The sequence below is a fragment of the Erpetoichthys calabaricus genome, chromosome 10 (genome assembly GCF_900747795.2).
Source record: "Erpetoichthys calabaricus chromosome 10, fErpCal1.3, whole genome shotgun sequence".
In the NCBI taxonomy this organism is placed as follows: domain Eukaryota; kingdom Metazoa; phylum Chordata; class Cladistia; order Polypteriformes; family Polypteridae; genus Erpetoichthys; species Erpetoichthys calabaricus.
In genome coordinates this window covers 163948034-163966993 of record NC_041403.2, presented here as the reverse complement: position 1 = coordinate 163966993, position 18960 = coordinate 163948034, and the positions used below count along the sequence as shown (strand labels likewise).

At 43.2% G+C, this 18960-nt stretch overlaps 1 protein-coding gene across 1 annotated transcript in view; it reads right to left on the bottom strand.

The window, feature by feature from the left end:
- The window catches only part of LOC114659737 (E3 ubiquitin-protein ligase DTX4-like), an 85599-nt gene extending 67523 nt beyond the window's left edge, over positions 1-18076 (bottom strand). Inside the window, exon 1 of the mRNA XM_028812371.2 lies at positions 16540-18076. Within this exon, the coding sequence (XP_028668204.1) occupies positions 16540-16747 (208 nt within the window). The 5' untranslated portion in view covers positions 16748-18076. The remainder of the gene's footprint in view (positions 1-16539) is intronic.
- Positions 18077-18960: the final 884 nt, after the last annotated feature.

Below are 18960 nucleotides of genomic sequence, written 5' to 3'. Positions count from 1 at the left end.
GGGGTTGGTTCCCGCCTCACACCAATGTCCCCTTGGTTAATAAAGATTGATTATGTGGCTCAGCAAGAGAATGATCCTCTGCTACATTTTATCTTATGACACTTTAGCCGGAGCTTAAAGTATTTACTTTTCAAAGCGTCTGAGAGTGGGCTCAGTGAAAGGCACTATATAAGATATTTTTTGCTTTCGGTTAAAGTTCTGCTTGAATAAGTCATCCGTAGAGTTTGAGGGAAGGGCTACAACACATGGATAGGAAAGACACTCAAAATCACTAACTATATATAGCGCCTTGAACAGCCTGCACTCTCAGGCTAACAATATTACGATAAGAGATATAAAAACTTAAAAATTACAAAATCGCAGATACAAGAAATCCGAAAACCAAGTGATAAAGTAGTTGGGATCTGATACCAGGCAGCCAAGCTCTAGATAAGAAATGTAAAAGAATTAAAGATGGACATAGATGTGCGAAAGGATGCTCTTTTAAAGATTAGTGCTGTAAATCTGGATCAGCAATCCTATGGCTCTTAATCCTGTAAGAGTGCTGCCCTCTCTGGCTTGAGACCACCATATGTCAGGCGTGCAGAGATTAGACCTAAGTGCCATATGCTTCTTCTTCTTCCTTCTTTATCTTTTCCATCTTCTATGTGGGCCCGATGTGCTTGATGAACCTTCTCCAAACTGCTCCAAACACTTCCTTGCCAGTCAGGCTCATTTTTCGGCAGATCTTCTTGTACTTCATCCATCCATCCATCTCCACTTTGGCCTCCCTCGCTTCCCTTTCCCCTGGACGTCCACTCCCAACACTTTTTTTTCCCCCAGGAGGTCACTGCGTAGGGACAGCCATTGTGCCGCGCAGTAATTTTCAGTTTAAGGACTTTGCTCAAGGGCCTAGCGGAGTAGGATCCCTTCTGGCAGTAATGAACTTCTTTTTGCTTTAGTTTAATCCAGTCAGGTCAGGTCAGGTTGGGGGTCATGCACCGGTACTACACTTCTCCACACTCACCACACAACGAAACATCTTGGGATCCTGGTTGGCAGAAATGCGGTCCTGTTTCACCCTCCAAAAATGACCTTCTATCTGCTGCAGCCAGGTGTTATGTGGGCGTCCCCTTGGCCTGGTCCAGTCACTTGGGTCCTCAGCAGTGAGGGTCCTATGAGCCAGATCACCCTTCCCAGTCCATCTTGGCAGTGATCTCATCAGACCTGCCTCTACTGTAAAAAATCTTGGTGTCATTTTTGACTCCTCCCTCACTTATTCCGCCCACATAAATCACATTAAGAAACTTTCTTACTTTCACCTCCGTAACATATCCCGTGTTCGCTCCTTCCTCTCCTTCTCTAATGCTGAGAAACTTGTCCATGCTTTTATCACATCCCGCATCGATTATTGTAATTCCCTACTGGCAGGTGCCCCTTCTAATCTTATATCACAGCTCCAGCTTATTCAAAACTCAGCTGCAAGAGTCCTTACTCGAGCCAGCAGCAGCGAGCACATCACACCCATCCTGCTCCGCCTTCACTGGCTCCCTGTGTCCTACAGAATCGAATATAAAATCCTACTAATAACCTACAAAGCTTTAAATAACCTCGCGCCAAACTACATCAGTGACCTTCTCCATCACTATGTGCCTGCCCGCCCACTAAGGTCCTCTGATTCTGGTAATCTTGTTGTGCCCGTCACTAATCTACACTCCATGGGTGACAGGGCCTTCAGCTGTATAGCGCCCAGACTCTGGAATGACCTACCAAAATTAATCAGGTCAGCTGACTCCATGAATTCTTTTAAAAAACAACTCCAAACTCATCTGTTCAGGAAGGCTTTTAGCTCTACTTGACTTTATTACCTTTCTCTCAGTTTACATCTCTGTCAAGATGCTCATGTAACCTGTATGTGTGTGCTAGACCATCAATTATGTTGTCTGTTTTTTTTTTTTCAGAATTTACTGTCTTAATCTTCTTTGTTTATTTATCTGGTTTGTACAATGCTATATACTGTATATTCTGCCGTTCTTTATTTATTCTGTAAGTGCCTTGAGCATGGGAAAGGCGCTATATAAATAAAATGTATTATTATTATTATTATTAAGTAGTGCCGTAACTGATGCTCCCTCACAATGTGCCTCATTCAGGACTCCGTGAGTCAAACCAGCAGTACCCAAGGATTCTCCGAAGAGACACAGTACTGCAGGAATCCAGTCTTCGTCTCAAGTCACTGGATAGCGTCCATGTCTCACAACCAGGAAGCACCAGGACTCTAAAGACTTGGACCTTTGCACTATTGCACAGACCCCTTTCCAGTGACCACATGACCCCCCCATGCTCTCCCAATCCATCTACTGATTTCATAGGAAGAGTCACCAGAGACCTGAATGTCACTGCTGAGGTAAGTAAACCTCTCAATGACAAGGTCGACACTCTCTCCACAGACAGACACACTGCTGATGGCCATGCCCAAGAGGTCATTAAAGGCCTTGCTCTTTGGTTTTTATCAGGACCCTCACAAGCCCAGACACTCAGACGCCTCACTTAGTCTCTCAAGACCCCCGATCAAAGCCTCCATTGACGACCACAGCATCATCAGAAAAGTCAAGATCTCTCTTCATCAACAAATGGACCCCACGACCTTGCCCAACAACCAGTCCATGCAAACATTGAAGAGATTAGGAGCAGAACACACCGCTGACGGACCCCAGCATCAACTGGGAAAAACACAGAGGTTCTGCCTCCACTCTGCACAGCACTCACAGTACCAGTGTACAGGCCAACCATGATATCCAGCAACTTTGAGGGGATCCTGTGAAGTCTCAGGACGTCCCACCGAGTCAGACCTCTATGAAAATCGACAAAGACTGCAAAGAAACTCTGCAGATATTCGCATTTGTGCTCCACGTGAACCCTCAGTGCCAGGATGCAGTTGATGGTAGACTTCTTAGCCGTAAAATTGGGCTGCTCAACACCCAGACCATGCAAACAATGAACAGAGTAGGAACAAAACCAGAACCGTGATGAACCCCGGGATCAACCGGGAAAAACACAGAGGTTCTGCCTCCACGCCACACAGCATTCACAGTACTGGTGTACAGGTACACATCTTAATCCACTTGCCATTTGAGACTTGAAATGTTTCGTTTTCCCCTTAATTAGCAGCCAAACAATAATGAGATACAAAACGAGCCGTCACATGACCAGCTAACCGGCGTCCATCATGCAATATCTGAAAATTAAGAAAGGTGACGGTTTCAATGATGGCGGTGTCCTCTGACCCACAAAACATTTTCAGGGTGCTGTTAAAAAAAACCAAAATCAACCGCCTTGGAAATGTCTGCCGCTGCGCAACGAGAGCCATGGAATTCAATTACGGGTTTAATTAACAACGAGCATCGGCTTCTAATTAAGAAACTGGTTGGAGTTGGAGGCTCCGACTTAGCCGGTCATTTGTTGGCCTGCTTCGAGTCTCATTTCTATTTGGTTGCCGTTTAAGGAAAAAAAAAAAAAATGAAGTAATTCAGAGGACCGATTTCTTAAAAAAAAAAAAATGAGACAATTAAAATGAAGGGGAAAAAAGTCGCTAATTAGAAGCACTAATTAAGAAAAGGGTTAGAATGAAAAAGGCGCACAATCCAGGATCTGTCAGAGTTTCTGCCCGAGTTTACCAGCTAATTTATTAAGTGCGTCTCTATTACTGCCTTCCTGCTGGGATGTGTCCACATTGGGACGGCTGCCAATAGGAAACACTTGAGAAGCAGATGTGTAATTTCAAAGACACCCAGAGGGCCCCCCTCTGCAAACAGCAGCCTTTTGGCCTTCTCTCTAAAACAAACAGGACGTTAACTGTTTACAGTAAGGAAGGCGAATAAAGCCGAAGTGAGTGGACTGCGACACAGCGCTGATGACCCTGTCAAAGAGGAGGAGGATGATGAGCCCCTCGTTCATGTCACGAATAGCCATTCGTTTGAGCGATTTAGTCCTTTAGTCCTGCAACGATTAAAAAAAATCGACAAAGGGACAAAGTGTCAATCATACATGGGATTCTTTTTTCCTGCCAATTGGCCTCTCTCTATCCCTTCAGTCCGCTCGCTCATCCTGGCCACTTTTAAATAATTTAATCTTCCATGACATGATACCTATAATCCTTCTAGCCGCTGCTTCCCAAATTACAAAACAGGCTCTCTAGATAACCCGTAGGAATGGAAAAAAAATCAAAAAAGAAATTGCATTAATAGCTTTTTTGGTTTCTCCTCGACAACAAGAACATCAGAAAGAAATCGATTTGAGACATGGTCTTTGGTCTCCTGCTCCTCAGATGATTCTCCTGAATGTTTCACCTCGGTATTCTCACAGGGGTCTCCTCTTGAGTTTTAGTGGAGATCTCAGCAAAGTCACACAATGGGCTCAGATCTTCCAAGTAGGGTCTTGCCATTCTTTTTCTTTTTCAATTTGAAAGTATCTGCATGGTGTGCTCAGTGATATACAATGAGATGCATGGATGGCAGTAATAACACGCTCTACTAGGGTTATAAAGCTGTAATCTTGGCTTCTTAATCATACTATCAGTTGTTCCCATTCATATCGTTGTTCACCAATTAGGTCAGACTCATTCTGCAAGAAAATTGACGGCAATGTGGCACAGCGGTTAAAACTTCAAAACCCTGAGGTCTGTGGATTCAAATCCCACTACTGACACCAGTATATGACCATGAGCAAGTCATGTCATCTACCTGGAGGTCTACCATCGACTTTCTTGTATACTCAGATATGGGGGATGGATATTTGAGGAGTAAACTGCAAGACAATGATTCTATTTTTATATTATGTACATTAAAGCAGGGGTCGGCAACTCCTGGAGGACCACCGTAGCTACAGGTTTTCATTCTAACCCTTTTCTTAATGAGTGTCCTGTTTTTGCTGCTAATTAACTTCATTTGAACTAATTTTAATTGATTTGCTCTTGAAGACTCAGACCCCTTAATTTCTTTTTCCTTAATTAGCAGCCAAACAATCATGATTGGGCATGGTGGCACAGTGATAGCGCTGCTGCCTTGCAGTAAGGAGACCCAGGTTCGCTTCCCAGGTCCTCCCTGCATGGAGTGTACATGTTCTCCCTGTGTCTGTGTGGGTTTCCCCCCACAGTCCAAAGACATGCAGGTTAGATGCATTGGTGATCCTAAATTGTCCGGGGTGTGTGTGTGTGTGTTTGCCCTGTGCTGGGCTGGCACCCTGCCCGGGGATTTGTTCTTGCTTTGCGCCCTGTGCTGGCTGGGATTGGCTCCAGCAGACCCCCGTGATCCTATGTTGGGATATGGCGGGTTGGAAAATGACTGACTGACAATCATGAGATATAAAATGAACCAACACAACTGGTGTCCATCATACAATATCTGAAAATAATAAAAAATGAATATCTGAAAAATGAAATGAAAACGTCTTAGGAATGTCGATCTGCTCAGGTCCCCCAAAGATTTTATCAGAGCTCTTAGAAAAGAGAGAATCGGCAATTTCAGAAATGTCTGCTATTGCACAATGAGAGCAGCGACAAGCCATGGGGGATTAATTAACAAGAATCGGCACCTCATTAAGCAGCTAGTTGGAGTAAAATTGGTTGGAGTTTGAGGCCCTGACTTAGTTGGACTTCTGTTGGCTCCCTCATGTCACATTTCATTTCTGTTTGTGTGCCATTTAAGGAAAGAAATGAAGCAATTCAGAGGAACGATGAAGAAATTCAGGGGAACAAATCTTAAAAAAGCAATTCAATTAAAATGAATTCACAAGATGTTAATTAGCAGCACAAGCAGGACACTCATTAAAAAAAAAGGGTTAGAATGAAAACCTGCAGCCACGGTGGTCCTCCAGGACCGGAGTTGGCGACCCCTGCATTAAAGAACCATCAACAACAAATCAAATCAAATTAACAATATATTGAAGAATTATTATAAAAGTAAGCGGAAATTGCCCAAAAGTTGATAGAAATCTACGTTTTGTATCCAATACTGGAATGCAAAATTTGGTTGGCCGGTTCTGAACATCAGGTGGATGATAACATACATACAAGACCGCAATACAAGCACATTAGGGAGTCTTCATTGTTTGTTAATTTATTTATATTTTTAAAGTTGTGTTTTTTTTTTTTTAATTATATTTTTCTCAAACAATTAACAATTTCCCTCACAGGCAATGCTGGGTATTTCAGCTAGTGAAACATAAATGAGGATCTCCATGAAGTTTTGTGAGCCATCAAAAATCAACCAGTCGTCGTCGTCTTCTTCTTTCAGCTGCTCCTGTTAGGGGTCACCACAGCAGTTCATCTTCTTCCATATCTTCCTGTTCTTGTCATCTTGTTCTGTTACACCCATCACCTGCATGTCCTCTCTCACCACATCCATAAACCTCCCCTTAGGCCTTCCTCTTGCCTGACAGCTCTATCCTTAGCATCCTTCTCCCAATAGACAGACAGACAGACAGACAGACAGACAGACAGACAGACAGACAGACAGACAGACAGATAGATAGATAGATAGATAGATAGATAGATAGATAGAGATAGATTATACCCCTCATCTCTCTTCTGCACATGTCCAAACCAACACAATCTCGCCTCTCTGACTTTATCTCCAAACAGTCCTACCTAAGCTGACCCTCTAATGTCCTCCTTTCTAATCCTGTCCATCCTCGTCACACCCAACGTAAATCTTAGCATCTCTGCCACCTCCAGCTCTGTCTCCTGTGCCACCGTCTTTAGCCAATATAACATAGCAGGTCTCACTACCGTCCTGTAGACCTTCCCTTTTCACTCTTGCGGATACCCGTCTGTCACAAATCACTCCTGACACTCTTCTCCACCCACTCCACCCTGCCTGCACTCTCATCTTCACTTCTCTTCCACAATCCCCATTACTCTGTACTGTTGATCCCAAGTATTTGAACTCCTCCACCTTCGCCAACTCTACTCCTTGCATCCTCACCATTCCACTGACCTCCCTGTGAGAAGTGAAATTTCCCTATATCAGCGTTTCTCAACCTTTAAGTTTTTGCGACCCGAGTTTTCATAACAGTTTTAATCGCGCCCCCCTAATGTTTTTTTGAAAGGAGCCCACTAATACCAATTTGTTCTTTTTTAATTAATGATATATCATAGATGCATATTTTATTATACCTACTTAACTTTAATCGACATTTATCTAACTCTATATTTATTTTTCTAGTATCAGAAAGTAGTTGAAGTTCATTTGTTTTGGTTTCAATAGATGTATTTTTCATATTTTCGATTCTTGATTTCTTTTTTTTCCACATCTTCGTGCCCCCCTTTTGTAACTTCGCGCCCCCCTATGAGGGCCCACCCCACAGTTTGAGAACCACTGCCCTATAGGAAAAGACAAAACCGGACAGCCTTCAAATATTTTGATTTTTATAGAAATAATTGGTTTATGACCGCTGTACTCTTTTTATTGCTTTTCATCCTGGTAGAGGTGAAAGTTTGTAAAGTTTGTAAAGTACAACACCATCTAAGAGCTGGATGAGAAATCCTGATATGGAAAAAGTGTGTGTGTGTTTGTTAAGTTGTATTAATAGGGGCCATCAAGTCCCCCCCCCCACCCCATATGTGAATAAGAGGGGGAGGGGACCTGACAACAAGCTGGAGAATCAAGTCTGACGGGGACCTCAAGCTGTGCGCCTCCACCTACACAAACACAAACAGGCAGAGGAGAGACTTGGACAAACACCGACCTCGCCCACAATGCACACAAATCTTTTGCAAACTCTAATTATCATCAGTCTCGTTGTCTCAGACAGCGGCAAACCAACAAGAGTCCATTATGATCAGGTGCACGGCCGCCTCTGCTTAGACAAAAAAAAGCCATCTTTGTAATCCAGCTGTATGTGTCGGAATAGCCAGCTGGACAAGCAGTCCAAGTGTAGGAAGAGGCCTGGAAAGTGGACTGTAAGATACACGTAAGGGTCTGCGGGGGGGGCGGGCGGTCTGGACGGCAGCTGTTCAAATATCAGATTTCCACTCATGGGGGGTTACCAAGACACCACGCTGATTTGGGGGTGGAAGTGTCTCCTCGCCAGTCTAGAGCAAGTTTGATCAATCAGCGTGGCAAAAGTAACATAAAGTGCAGTACAGCTGTCAGGAACATAAAATCTACACTCGCTCAGAAGAACAGTAACAGAGAAGTGTAGGACTACTTTCAACCCTACAGTGTATCGATTACATTTTGGTAACGTTCCCTGATGTGTTTTTAAGCCACAGCGCATCTTTGCCCACGTGAGAACAGTCCTTGATAAAGCAACCGGGCCATTTCCAAAATGCGTAGAAAGACAGAAATGGAGTTTGACTTCTTCGACTAGAGGAGGGAAGACATTGACCTTCTAATGGAACTAACCGGCTGGTATCAAGAGGTACACTCGAGATTTGAGGATCGTCAGTCCTGTTGGCTCCTAGATTTGGGGGGAGTTTCTTTATCTTGGTGGACTGCGAGACGTCCTCCTTCTCCGAACATCAACACAAGGGGTTAACCTTTATTTGGGACTGCTTTTTTCTTGTGTGGCAGACGGCTGGGTGTCCTGCCCAGCCGGGATGCCTGGAGGGACCAGGACAGGAGCAATACCTTCCCCGGGCCATGACAGGGCAGCCGCTCTGGTCTGTGTGGGGACCACGGGAGCAAAGCTTGGAAGCTCAGTCCTCTTGGGACCGGCCGGGGGGCGCCCGGACTATTATGGAGCCCTGGACAGCAGCATTTCCACCACACTAGGAAGTGCTGCCGGAAGAAGATCAGGAAGCACCTGGAGCACATCCGGGTGACGTATAAATGAGGCCTCCTCACTCCACTTGGAAGCCGGAGTTGGGTGGAAGAGGACGGAGCTTGCGAGAGAGGAGTGGAGGCGGCTAAAGAGAGTGAAAAGACCGAGTTTAGTGTGGTGATTTGCGCACTGCGTTGGTGTTGTATGTTGCACAATAAAGGGTGCACGTTTTGGAGATTTGGAGTCCGTGTCTGTCTGTGCCGAGGCTGGTCTTTCACACTTGATATTACTTTTCAAAGGATTGTGAACACGTAATGGGTCCCTAATTTGAAATGAACTCTCGCTGCACACACTAACACCGGGCCCACTTCTGGTTTTTCTTGATTTTTCGTACCCTGCGTCACACAGGCGCATTAGAGAATCGCCTTTTCGATGCATCAGAGGTGTGCAATGCCACTCCGGGACACAAGGGGGAGCTGTCACTTATGTTATTGTGTCCCTCTTCCCTTCACAGCCTAGTAAGACCTGCTGACCCCTGACCCTTGCCCCTTCCGGAGCGAACCCTATCAAGTCTAGACATTTCCAGAAGGAGGCGTCTCACTTCCAGAAAAGACCGACACATCCGAGCTAATCGGTTACAGTTGTTGGCGCAGTTGTTTTCTGTGCCATCGTGCGCTTGTTTTACTTTCCTTTATGTTTCAATTGCACTCCCAGTTCTTTAATGCCAGTTTATGGTGCTGCACTGGGTTGTGTGGTTCCATTGCTTGACTGAGCCCCGCTTCATCCTCAGAAAGGTTCTTTGCATATGAAATTGGTTATTTGGGCTTTGAAAAAGTTCCCAATATGGAGAAGAAAAAGAAAACTCAAATATTTCATGTATGATAGGCTACCCTAACAGATTAAGAAGCCCTGGTCTTAGCCTGTGTTACTGTATGCAGCGAGAGACCTTTTGAAATTGGCAGCCATTGGTATTCCACAATTCTGCTACCATCCATTCATGCTGATTTGCTGTGTTACAGATCTAAATAAATAAAAGTTCTTTCCGATACCTTCATGCAGATGGGTCTTTTGGGAAACCAAAAATGGTTTCCCGAAGGCATCGCTCTGAACAGCCACTCTGACACCTTGATTTTGAAGAGTGTAAACGGGCCGACCAGACTGGCACCCCAACATTCCTCTGGACTTGGTTCTTACTCATAGCTGCGAAATGAAAAATTTTGGATTTTGACATCTTAGGAGGCTTTTCAAAGCCCAAAGGTCAGGTCAGGTTGGGGAGCATGCACCAGTACAGCGTGACAAAACAGCTTGGGATCCTGGCTGGCAAAAACGCAGCCACACAGTCCAGTCCCACTGTCTATCTGCCGCAGCCAGGTGGGTGTTTCCCTTGGCCTGGTCCGGCCACTCAGGTCCTCAGCAATTAGTCGGACCACGCTTGGGGAATCGCACCACATGGTAGTAGCGCTGTAACTAACACTATCCTCACAATGTAGGTAATGTGCCTCATTCGGGACTCCGTGAGCCACACAAAGTCACACTAGCAGTACCCAAGGACTCTCCAAAGAGACACGGGACCCAAGAACCAATTTAATAAGTAAAGAGCCCTTCACAGGATGCAAACGGTTCAAAGAGGAACCTTACAAACCCAATGCAGTGCCATTAAAGATTTGTTATTTTTAACAGGGCAGTGCTTGCTGCATCCCTATGAAAATTAGCAAACCCATTTTGGAATTTCCGGATTAATGTAAAAATCTGGGAGAAAACAATGAAGTTAGGCATCCAGTTCAGGATGACTTAAGGTGGTCCTCAGGACCTCAGCACAGATTGAAGCTTTTGATCACCAATTAGCACATAAACACGTCTGACACTGAGGTGGCCGCTCCCTTTAACGCTCATTGTCATCTGTCCCTTTGTTAGCATTAAGTCTATTTTATTTCCACTAAGTAATCAATTTGGCGTTGATTGGATTTCTTTCCTTCCACGCTTCCTTGGTTCCTTTTTGCCTTCCATGAACAGTAACCTGCTTTAGTATCGTTTCTTTCATATAGCACCTTTCACGATCCATGTCATCGCAAGCACCATAAGAAATTTACAGCTAAATGACAAGATTAATATTAACAAACAAAAAAAAAAAATAAAAATAGAATAAACACAAAGGAAAACTGAACAAATTCTAGTCAGATCACATAACAATCATAACGATTAAAGTCCGTTACCATTATGATTGTGAAATGGAGAGCGGACATCTCACAAAGCCCACAATTAAAACACAGCAAGCGTGAACATAAAGTTGACATTTGTAAATGGATCCTGCTAGAGCTGGTAGTTTGTGACATTCTGGACAAACCCAGCTCAAGTATTATGGCACCTCACCACACGAAGGAAACAAAAGAGACAAAGAAAAGGGATTCCTCTGGAACTTATCAGGCACGCACTCGAAAAACACTCCAGCAGATGGCAAACTGGTGTGCACGGTTAACACTTGGGAATAGACTGTTTTATTAAAGAGTAACATTTTCACAAGTTCTCTTTCTTTCTTTCTCTTTCTTTCTTTCTTTCTTTCTTTCTTTCTTTCTTTCTTTCTTTCTTTCTTTCTTTCTTTCTTTCTTTCTTTCTTTCCAGGTGAGACATCAAAGTCAACTCAAGAAGACTCTGGACATACCCTAGAGGGACAGACTTGGAGGGATTGGGGGGCTACAGATTTAGAGTCCAGTCCATTGGGGCGATCTGTACAGGCCACCATTGAATAAGAGGACCGGTGATCTGCAATGGAGGATCCTGTACAGGATCATTGCCGTAAACTCACTTGTGTGCCTCACTGATCCTGGGGTTTGTGATGCGTCTCCTTCCTCTTCTGAAAGAGAGAGACGGGCTTTGCCACTTTTAACTGTTCTTAATTCTATTTTGAATGCTTTGGATTTGTATTTTAATGAGTTTGTATTTATTTGTGTAGCGCCTGATTCGAAGGAAACTAAGAGTAATAGCAGGATTGCCATTTTTTTTTTGTTGGGACAGACGAAAAGGGCTATTTATAAGTCAACCGATAATCAAAAAGAGATTGAGCCAAGTAAAACGTTTACCGCCTTAGTAAAAGCAAGAGTGCTTCTAGACTATAACTTTTATAAGATGAATTTTAGCCTGCAGACTTTCCTTAGCCAGTGGTGTATAAATGAAGCAGTCTTTACAACTAGGAACGAGGGACTATTTTGTTTTTTTGCTTGTAATTCCAATACTAACTTTTGAGAATTGTGTTTTTTACATGTCTTTTTGAGGGTTCATGACTCTAAAGACTTGTTTGCTTTTTTGTAATAATTGTTACTGTGTAATAAAGTGTATATTTAAAAATCAAAATCTTTGTCTTTATTTCTTTCTCTCTCCTACTTTTTTTTCCCTTCTTTCCTTCCTTCCTTCTCAAAATGAACGTAACTGCATACCACCTGTTTTTGTGCTACAGTAGGTCTAGGCTTTGTTCTCTGCGATAATCAGACTAACAGACCAACCCACGCGGAACACAACAACATCCATCATTTTTACATTTACACGGAATTGTATTTGCATATTTTCAGATGCAACTGTGCCTCCATACCATGCAAGCTTTGTAAAGCAAGGATCTCACTTGTTATATACAGAAAACCACACCAATGACTTGAGGAAAAGTGCGGCTGATGAGGTTCATTGTTGAGATTGACTAAGTGCACACACTGGCTAGTTAAACAGAATTAAGTATAAAGGGGGAAAAGGAAGGAGAGGAAAGGAACACAACGATGGAGGACGCCAAGGTGGGGAACTTCAAAGAAAAAAAAAAAAAAAAAAAAAATTGGGAGTGGTCCTCGACTTTCTCGTATACTCAGATATGGGGATGGATATTTGAGGAGTAAACCGCAAGACAAGGATTATATTTTCATATTATTTAAATAAAACAGCCATCATCAACAACAAATCAAATCAATAATATATTGAACAATTATTATAAAAGTAAAGTTGAATAAATTGGACCCTGCAGCTGCATAAATAAAAGGTAAAGTAGCACTTTTGGTTAGCGGAAATAGCCCAAAAGTTGATAGAAATCTATGTTTTGTACCCAATACTTGTATGCAAAATTTGGTTGACCGAAGTGAAAGTGTACTCAAGTTATCATGTACACACACACACACACACACATACAGACAGACAGAATTCCAAAAATTGTATTTTTGGACTCAAGGTCGTCTAAAACGTCAAGATTCATCAAAATCTCGAAATGGAAATTTTGGACGATTCCAATACTTTCCCAACGAGAAAGTCAGGGATGTCTAAAACGTCGAGATTGATCAAAATCCATCCATCCATCCATTGTCCAACCCGCTGAATCCGAACACAGGGTCACGGGGGTCTGCTGGAGCCAATCCCAGCCAACACAGGGCACAAGGCAGGGAACCAATCCTGGGCAGGGTGCCAACCCACTGCAGGACACACACAAACACACCCACACACCAAGCACACACTAGGGCCAATTTAGAATCGCCAATCCACTTAACCTGCATGTCTTTGGACTGTGGGAGGAAACCGGAGCACCCGGAGGAAACCCACGCAGACACGGGGAGAACATGCAAACTCCACGCAGGGAGGGCCCGGGAAGCGAACCCAGGTCTCCCAACTGCAAGGCAACAGCGCTACCCACTGCGCCACCGTGCCGCCCTTGATCAAAATCTCGACATCGAATTCTTGGAGGATTACAATACTTTCCCTATATTTCATTTACAAGAAAGTAAAATGATGGAGCATTTTTACATCATTTTAAAAAACAAATTATTGCGTCAGCAATGAGAGCCCAAACTCTACCCGTAGTAACAATTAATCTCAAAGATCTGACGGCTACAGCAAGTGTCACACGGGTGCAGAAGGTTGCGTTCCTCAGAACTGTCCACATACTTTGCAAAGTTCTGACCATTGGACAATAAAATCAAGGGAAACCAGTGTGTTCCCAGTAAAAAACAACCAGCACAAACTGGAAAGGTGAAAAAATAACAATGATAATAAACTACCTATGCCCAAATAATTTAATTTCTCTCTTACAGCAAAGATAACAGAAGAAAAATATTTTCCGGTCTCGTGTACTACTAGTGCTACCACAACTGCTAACAGCAAAAGGTTTATCCCCTCCACTTTAACTCCCCTCTTGTAATAAAAGTAATAGAAGACCTACAGTGGATTTAGAAAGTGTTCGGACCCCTTTACTCCCTGCACACTATTATTGTTTTTGTAGATTTCATTTTAAATGGATAAAGTTGACATTTTTGCCCATCAGTCTGCACTCAATAACCCATGATGACAAAGTGACAATGATACCAAATTTATTAAAGATCAAAAACTGACATCTCACATTCTTAGACAGACGTATTCCAACCCAGCACTCCAGATTGTACTTGGGGGGCTTCCTGTTTGCTTGATGTGTCAAGAACTTTATTGGTGTCCACCTGTGGCAAACTGAACTGATCAGACATTCAGGTTGAGATTGGCACACATGTAACTCTGCATAGGGGGTCCAACAATTCACACTGCATGCCTTGAAGTCCAAATTATCTCTCAGTAGACCACTGTAATCAAATTGTGGGGAGGCACAGATCTGAGTAAGGGCATAACATCATTTCTAAAGCTTCGATTGCTTCCAGTGGCCTCAATAAATGGAAAATGGAAAACATTTGTAACCTCCAGTACTTTTAATTTAGCAGGCCATCCGCCCAGCCACCTTACTGAAACAATAAGTATCTATGTGTCTGTCTGCATGTCAGTCCGGTTTCCATGTCTCTCTCATTCCAACTCCATGGTGCATCACAAACATTTTTAGCAATAAAATGCATTGCATTTGTCATTCCAACAGATGGTGCATCACAAACACTTTAGGTAATACAATGCATTGCATTTCTCATTCCAACAGATGGTGCATCACAGACATTAACACTGCTTTTATGAATCCCATACCAAATGACACATAACAGAGACATATACATTGCATTTTGCATTCCAACACACGGCGCATCACAACCAATAATACTGCTTTAACGAATCCCTTACCAAATGGCATATAACAGATGTATGCATTAGGTGACCAAGAACCCACTGGTCAGTCTAACAGAGTTTTAAGAGTCCTTAACTGAGAAGGGAGAACCTGTCAGAAGGACACCCATCTCTGGAGCACTCCATCAATCATGGAGTTCATGCTGCGGTGCTAGACAGGAGCCACCCTCGAGTTAAAGGGCCCGGAGAACAAAAAGGTTCTCTGGTCCAATCATTCAAAAACTAAACTCTTGGGTTCAAACGCAAAAACGTGCAACCTGAGAATGAAGAATTATCTGTATTTTTCCATTTTTTTCACTCTGATGAACCATTCTGGCATTTTAAGAGTGTGGTGGGCTGGTTTAATTCATAAAATAAGAATTATTCACCCTTTCATTTTCTCAATCCAACATTTGGGCCTGAAGGGGTTTGTTTAGCAGCCAAAGGGCAAACCAGGAACCAGGAATGGCGAGACCACCAGCCCAACCCAGACTTAAGGGCTGTCACATTCGAGTTCTCAACTAACACAACCTGCATATATTTTGGGGGGTCCAGTTAGAAAACTGGGGGATCATAACACCCAGACAGCTGATCCAACTTAAAAGAATTGTAATGCAGGGAAAGCAAAGATGTATGCATACTGCAAGAAGATTTTAATAGAAGGAAAATATCGAAGGAAACTACAACCATATTAAAAAAGTACGTTAATGCCTCTTATCACTTTCATAATCATACAATTAAAAAGCTAAAGATTTGAGTTCTGATAATAATATCTCCAAAAATGTGCAGATACAAGCAAAATGTGAAAATATGAAAGGGAACGACATCAATATTAATATTAATAAAGTATGTTTATACCTCATCACTTTTCATGAGCATATAATTAAAATAATCGCAGCACAAAAACTTCAGTTCCTGATGAGGCAATAATGTCTCCAAAATGTTGTAGATATGAGAAAAATGGGAACATTGTAAAGAAAACTGCAACAACATTAATAAAGTATGTTGATGCACTAATCTACTTTTCATAATCGTACAAATTAAAAATAACACAAACTAAAAACTAAATTGCCTGGTTACGATGATGATAATAGCAACAACGTCTCCAATAATTTTACCAAAATGAGGGAAATACTACAACAACATTAATAATGTATGTTTACGCACTAATCACTTTCTTTAATCGTACAATTTAAAAACAACCTGAGCTAAAACCTTGATGGTGATGATTATAATAAAATCTCCAAAAATTTGCAGATACACCGAAAATGGGAAAATATTAAAGGAGACTACAGCACTATTTGTAAAGTGTGTTTATGCCCCTGTCACTTTTCATAATCATTCGATTGAAAACAACCCAAGCTAAAGACTTCAGTTCCTCTCGCGATAATAATAATTAATAATAATAATTAATAATAATAATGTCTCTCCAAATATTTTGCCCATACGAGGAAATCGCGATCAGGAGGCAACTTGACAAACGAGACCGCAGGTGTAGTCGCTCCCCACTCGGGCCTTTCTTTCCAGACGCTCGTTCCATTATCCTTGTCGCATAAAATATTTCATCAGTCACCCGTCTTCTTCATCGCGCCTTGGGAGGCGCTTCAAAGAGGCACGACGAAAAATCAAAACCTTCTCTCTCTTTTTTTTTTTTTTACCGTGAAAGGTTAAACCCCGTAAAATAAAAACGTGGCTCAGATCAATTGGAATTCGTCCGTCCGCAGGTTTAGGGGGGAAAAAGGAGACTTAAAGAATGCCCCTTACCTGTATCTTGGCGGAACTGGTGCATAGACTGCAGGTCGATGATGTAGGGAGATAATTTACTGTCCACTTGGCCCAGAACGACGCTGCCTCCACGGGGATTCGCCCGGATCACGGCTTCAATGTGGTGAGACACCGCCGGGCTGTAAGGTCTCCACCGGCCGTGCTCGTTCAGCCATTCCCACACAACTACGGCCGATGCCATGAGCATTTTTCAATGGACAGATCCGACTTGGGTGGGGGGAAATAAAGGAAAACAAGGCAAGAAAAAAATGAAAGGAAAACAAATCAGCCTCCCTTCATCGTGCTCGCGCCGCTCGGAGTCGACCGTTCCCCTCTCAGACTCTCTTTGCAGTCTGCTGCTGTGACTCGCATTAATCGGATTGTTCCCGAGTCATCCCCTTTAATCTTTTCACACGGGATCCAACACCTCCGTTTTTTATTTTGGAACTGTTGCTTTTACGGTTTATTTTTCTTTCTTTTGCTTCTCATGGGCGCCACCGAAGAGACGTGCTTTCCATTGGTAACCTCAGGGGGATGGTCTCATATCCCTGATCTGACAATGGTGACCTAAGGATGAGGGGCTTTTCCAGTATCCTTGTAAAAAAATGCAATCGATCACGAGGGAAATCTTCATCACACTAATCTCCAGTTAATGTAGGAACTTCCCTTTGTGTTTTCGCAATCCCCGAAACAGCACCTCCTTTTAGACATTAGCTGCACTTTTTTTTCCCCAGAGTCTGCCTCAGGGTACGATTTCTGAGTATTAATATCGAAACTCAAGTTATCTTAATTATCCGCACCACCCCCTTTAGAAGCAAAAACATCTAAACCCCCCGAAAATAGGGGGAGCGAATGAAAACGCGTAAGCAAGTCTCCAATAACGTGCTCAGTTTCACACAAAGGCGAGGCGAATCGTTCAGCACGCTGTAGGTCCAGCTGCAGCCGTGCAACAGCTGTGTCCCGACTCCGGCTTCAGATTGCTATGCATTCAAACAGTGGCTCATTCGCCTCGGCTCCGCAGGTCACCAAACATTCCAGAACGCGATGGTGGCTCCTAGCAAAGAATGCAATTTGGTTGCTGGCGATGAAAACAACATGTTTCACGCACACTGCAGTGCCGTAAATGCATTTTTTGTCCTTCCACAATAATGCGTTTATTTTTTTCCTTCTTTGTGATGACGGTACCGATCGGAACGGGCCTTGCAAAACACGATTTATTTACAATCCCCAGTCTTGCCAACAAAGGTGAGCAGAAAACAAAAATCTAAAAGCGCTCTCCTTTAAAATGCCCTTCGAGGAGAACACGGATTGAACAAAACAAGCACATCACGACACTGGGGAGCGAATGATCGATTCATCAGCCGACTCGGTCCATGTCACCCTTCCGTCGACCGCTGCTGGATCCAGCCGCCTTGGGTAGCCCTTGTGTATGCTGTGCGCGTGCAGAAGTGGGGGAGCCCGGCAGGGTTTGCGAGCCACGCCCCCGCCGAGTCCTAACTGCGCCCTGCAGCCAATCAGAACCGAGGGTCCTCAATATTGTGCAATGGAGCGCAAATGCTATCAATAATAAAAACGAGTTGATGGTTAATCCGATCGTTTCTTTGCAGCTTCTTGTCGCACTTTTATTACGCCGCTCGAAGCCACTGGCTGTGATGCAAGGAGTTTCAGAAAGCCAGGATAACGATTCGTTGTGATTTGATTTTTACTACCTGAAGTTTGAGTTGCTATGAAAACTGCGCCATGCTCAAGAAATTCGGGAACCTATGACTTTTCATTTCTTTGCTTTGGACTTCCAAATTATTGGCGTGTTTCGGTTGTAGGAGGAATTGGGGCCTTCTATCCACAGGTTGTTAAACATGACCAAATGAAAAGAATATGAATAAAGAAGGCAGAGCCAGTCAGGAACACATGGCTTGCTTATAATGGTTGATTTAAGCAAATGTTGTATCCTGACTTCTTCTTAATGCTGGCTTAATAGCTTTGACTCGCACAGATAATGTGGTGGGAGAAGTGGGATAAAGAAATGGAGGGACTATTGAGTAACTCTTACACTTGATGTAAGTCAACTTTCAGCTTAGCATCAGCTATGTGAGGACACAAAAATGTACAAATGCTTTAAAAATTATCCACTATTGCAGAAAATGTGCCAGTTGTTATAGTCTCCAACTGTGTGGTTCATACCAATCTGTGTATCAGGTTATAAGGTTTTCGAGACAGAAGAAATTTGAACTTGGGGTTTCATTTTGGGGCTGGTGCCCTGCCCAGGGTTTGTTTCCTGCCTTGCACCCTGTGTTGGCTGGAATTGGCTCCAGCAGACCCCCGTGACCCTGTAGTTAGGATATAGTGGGTTGGATAATGGATGGATGGATGGGTTTCATTTTGTCTAGAACCAGTCCCGTGAAAGTTGATTATTTAATCCTG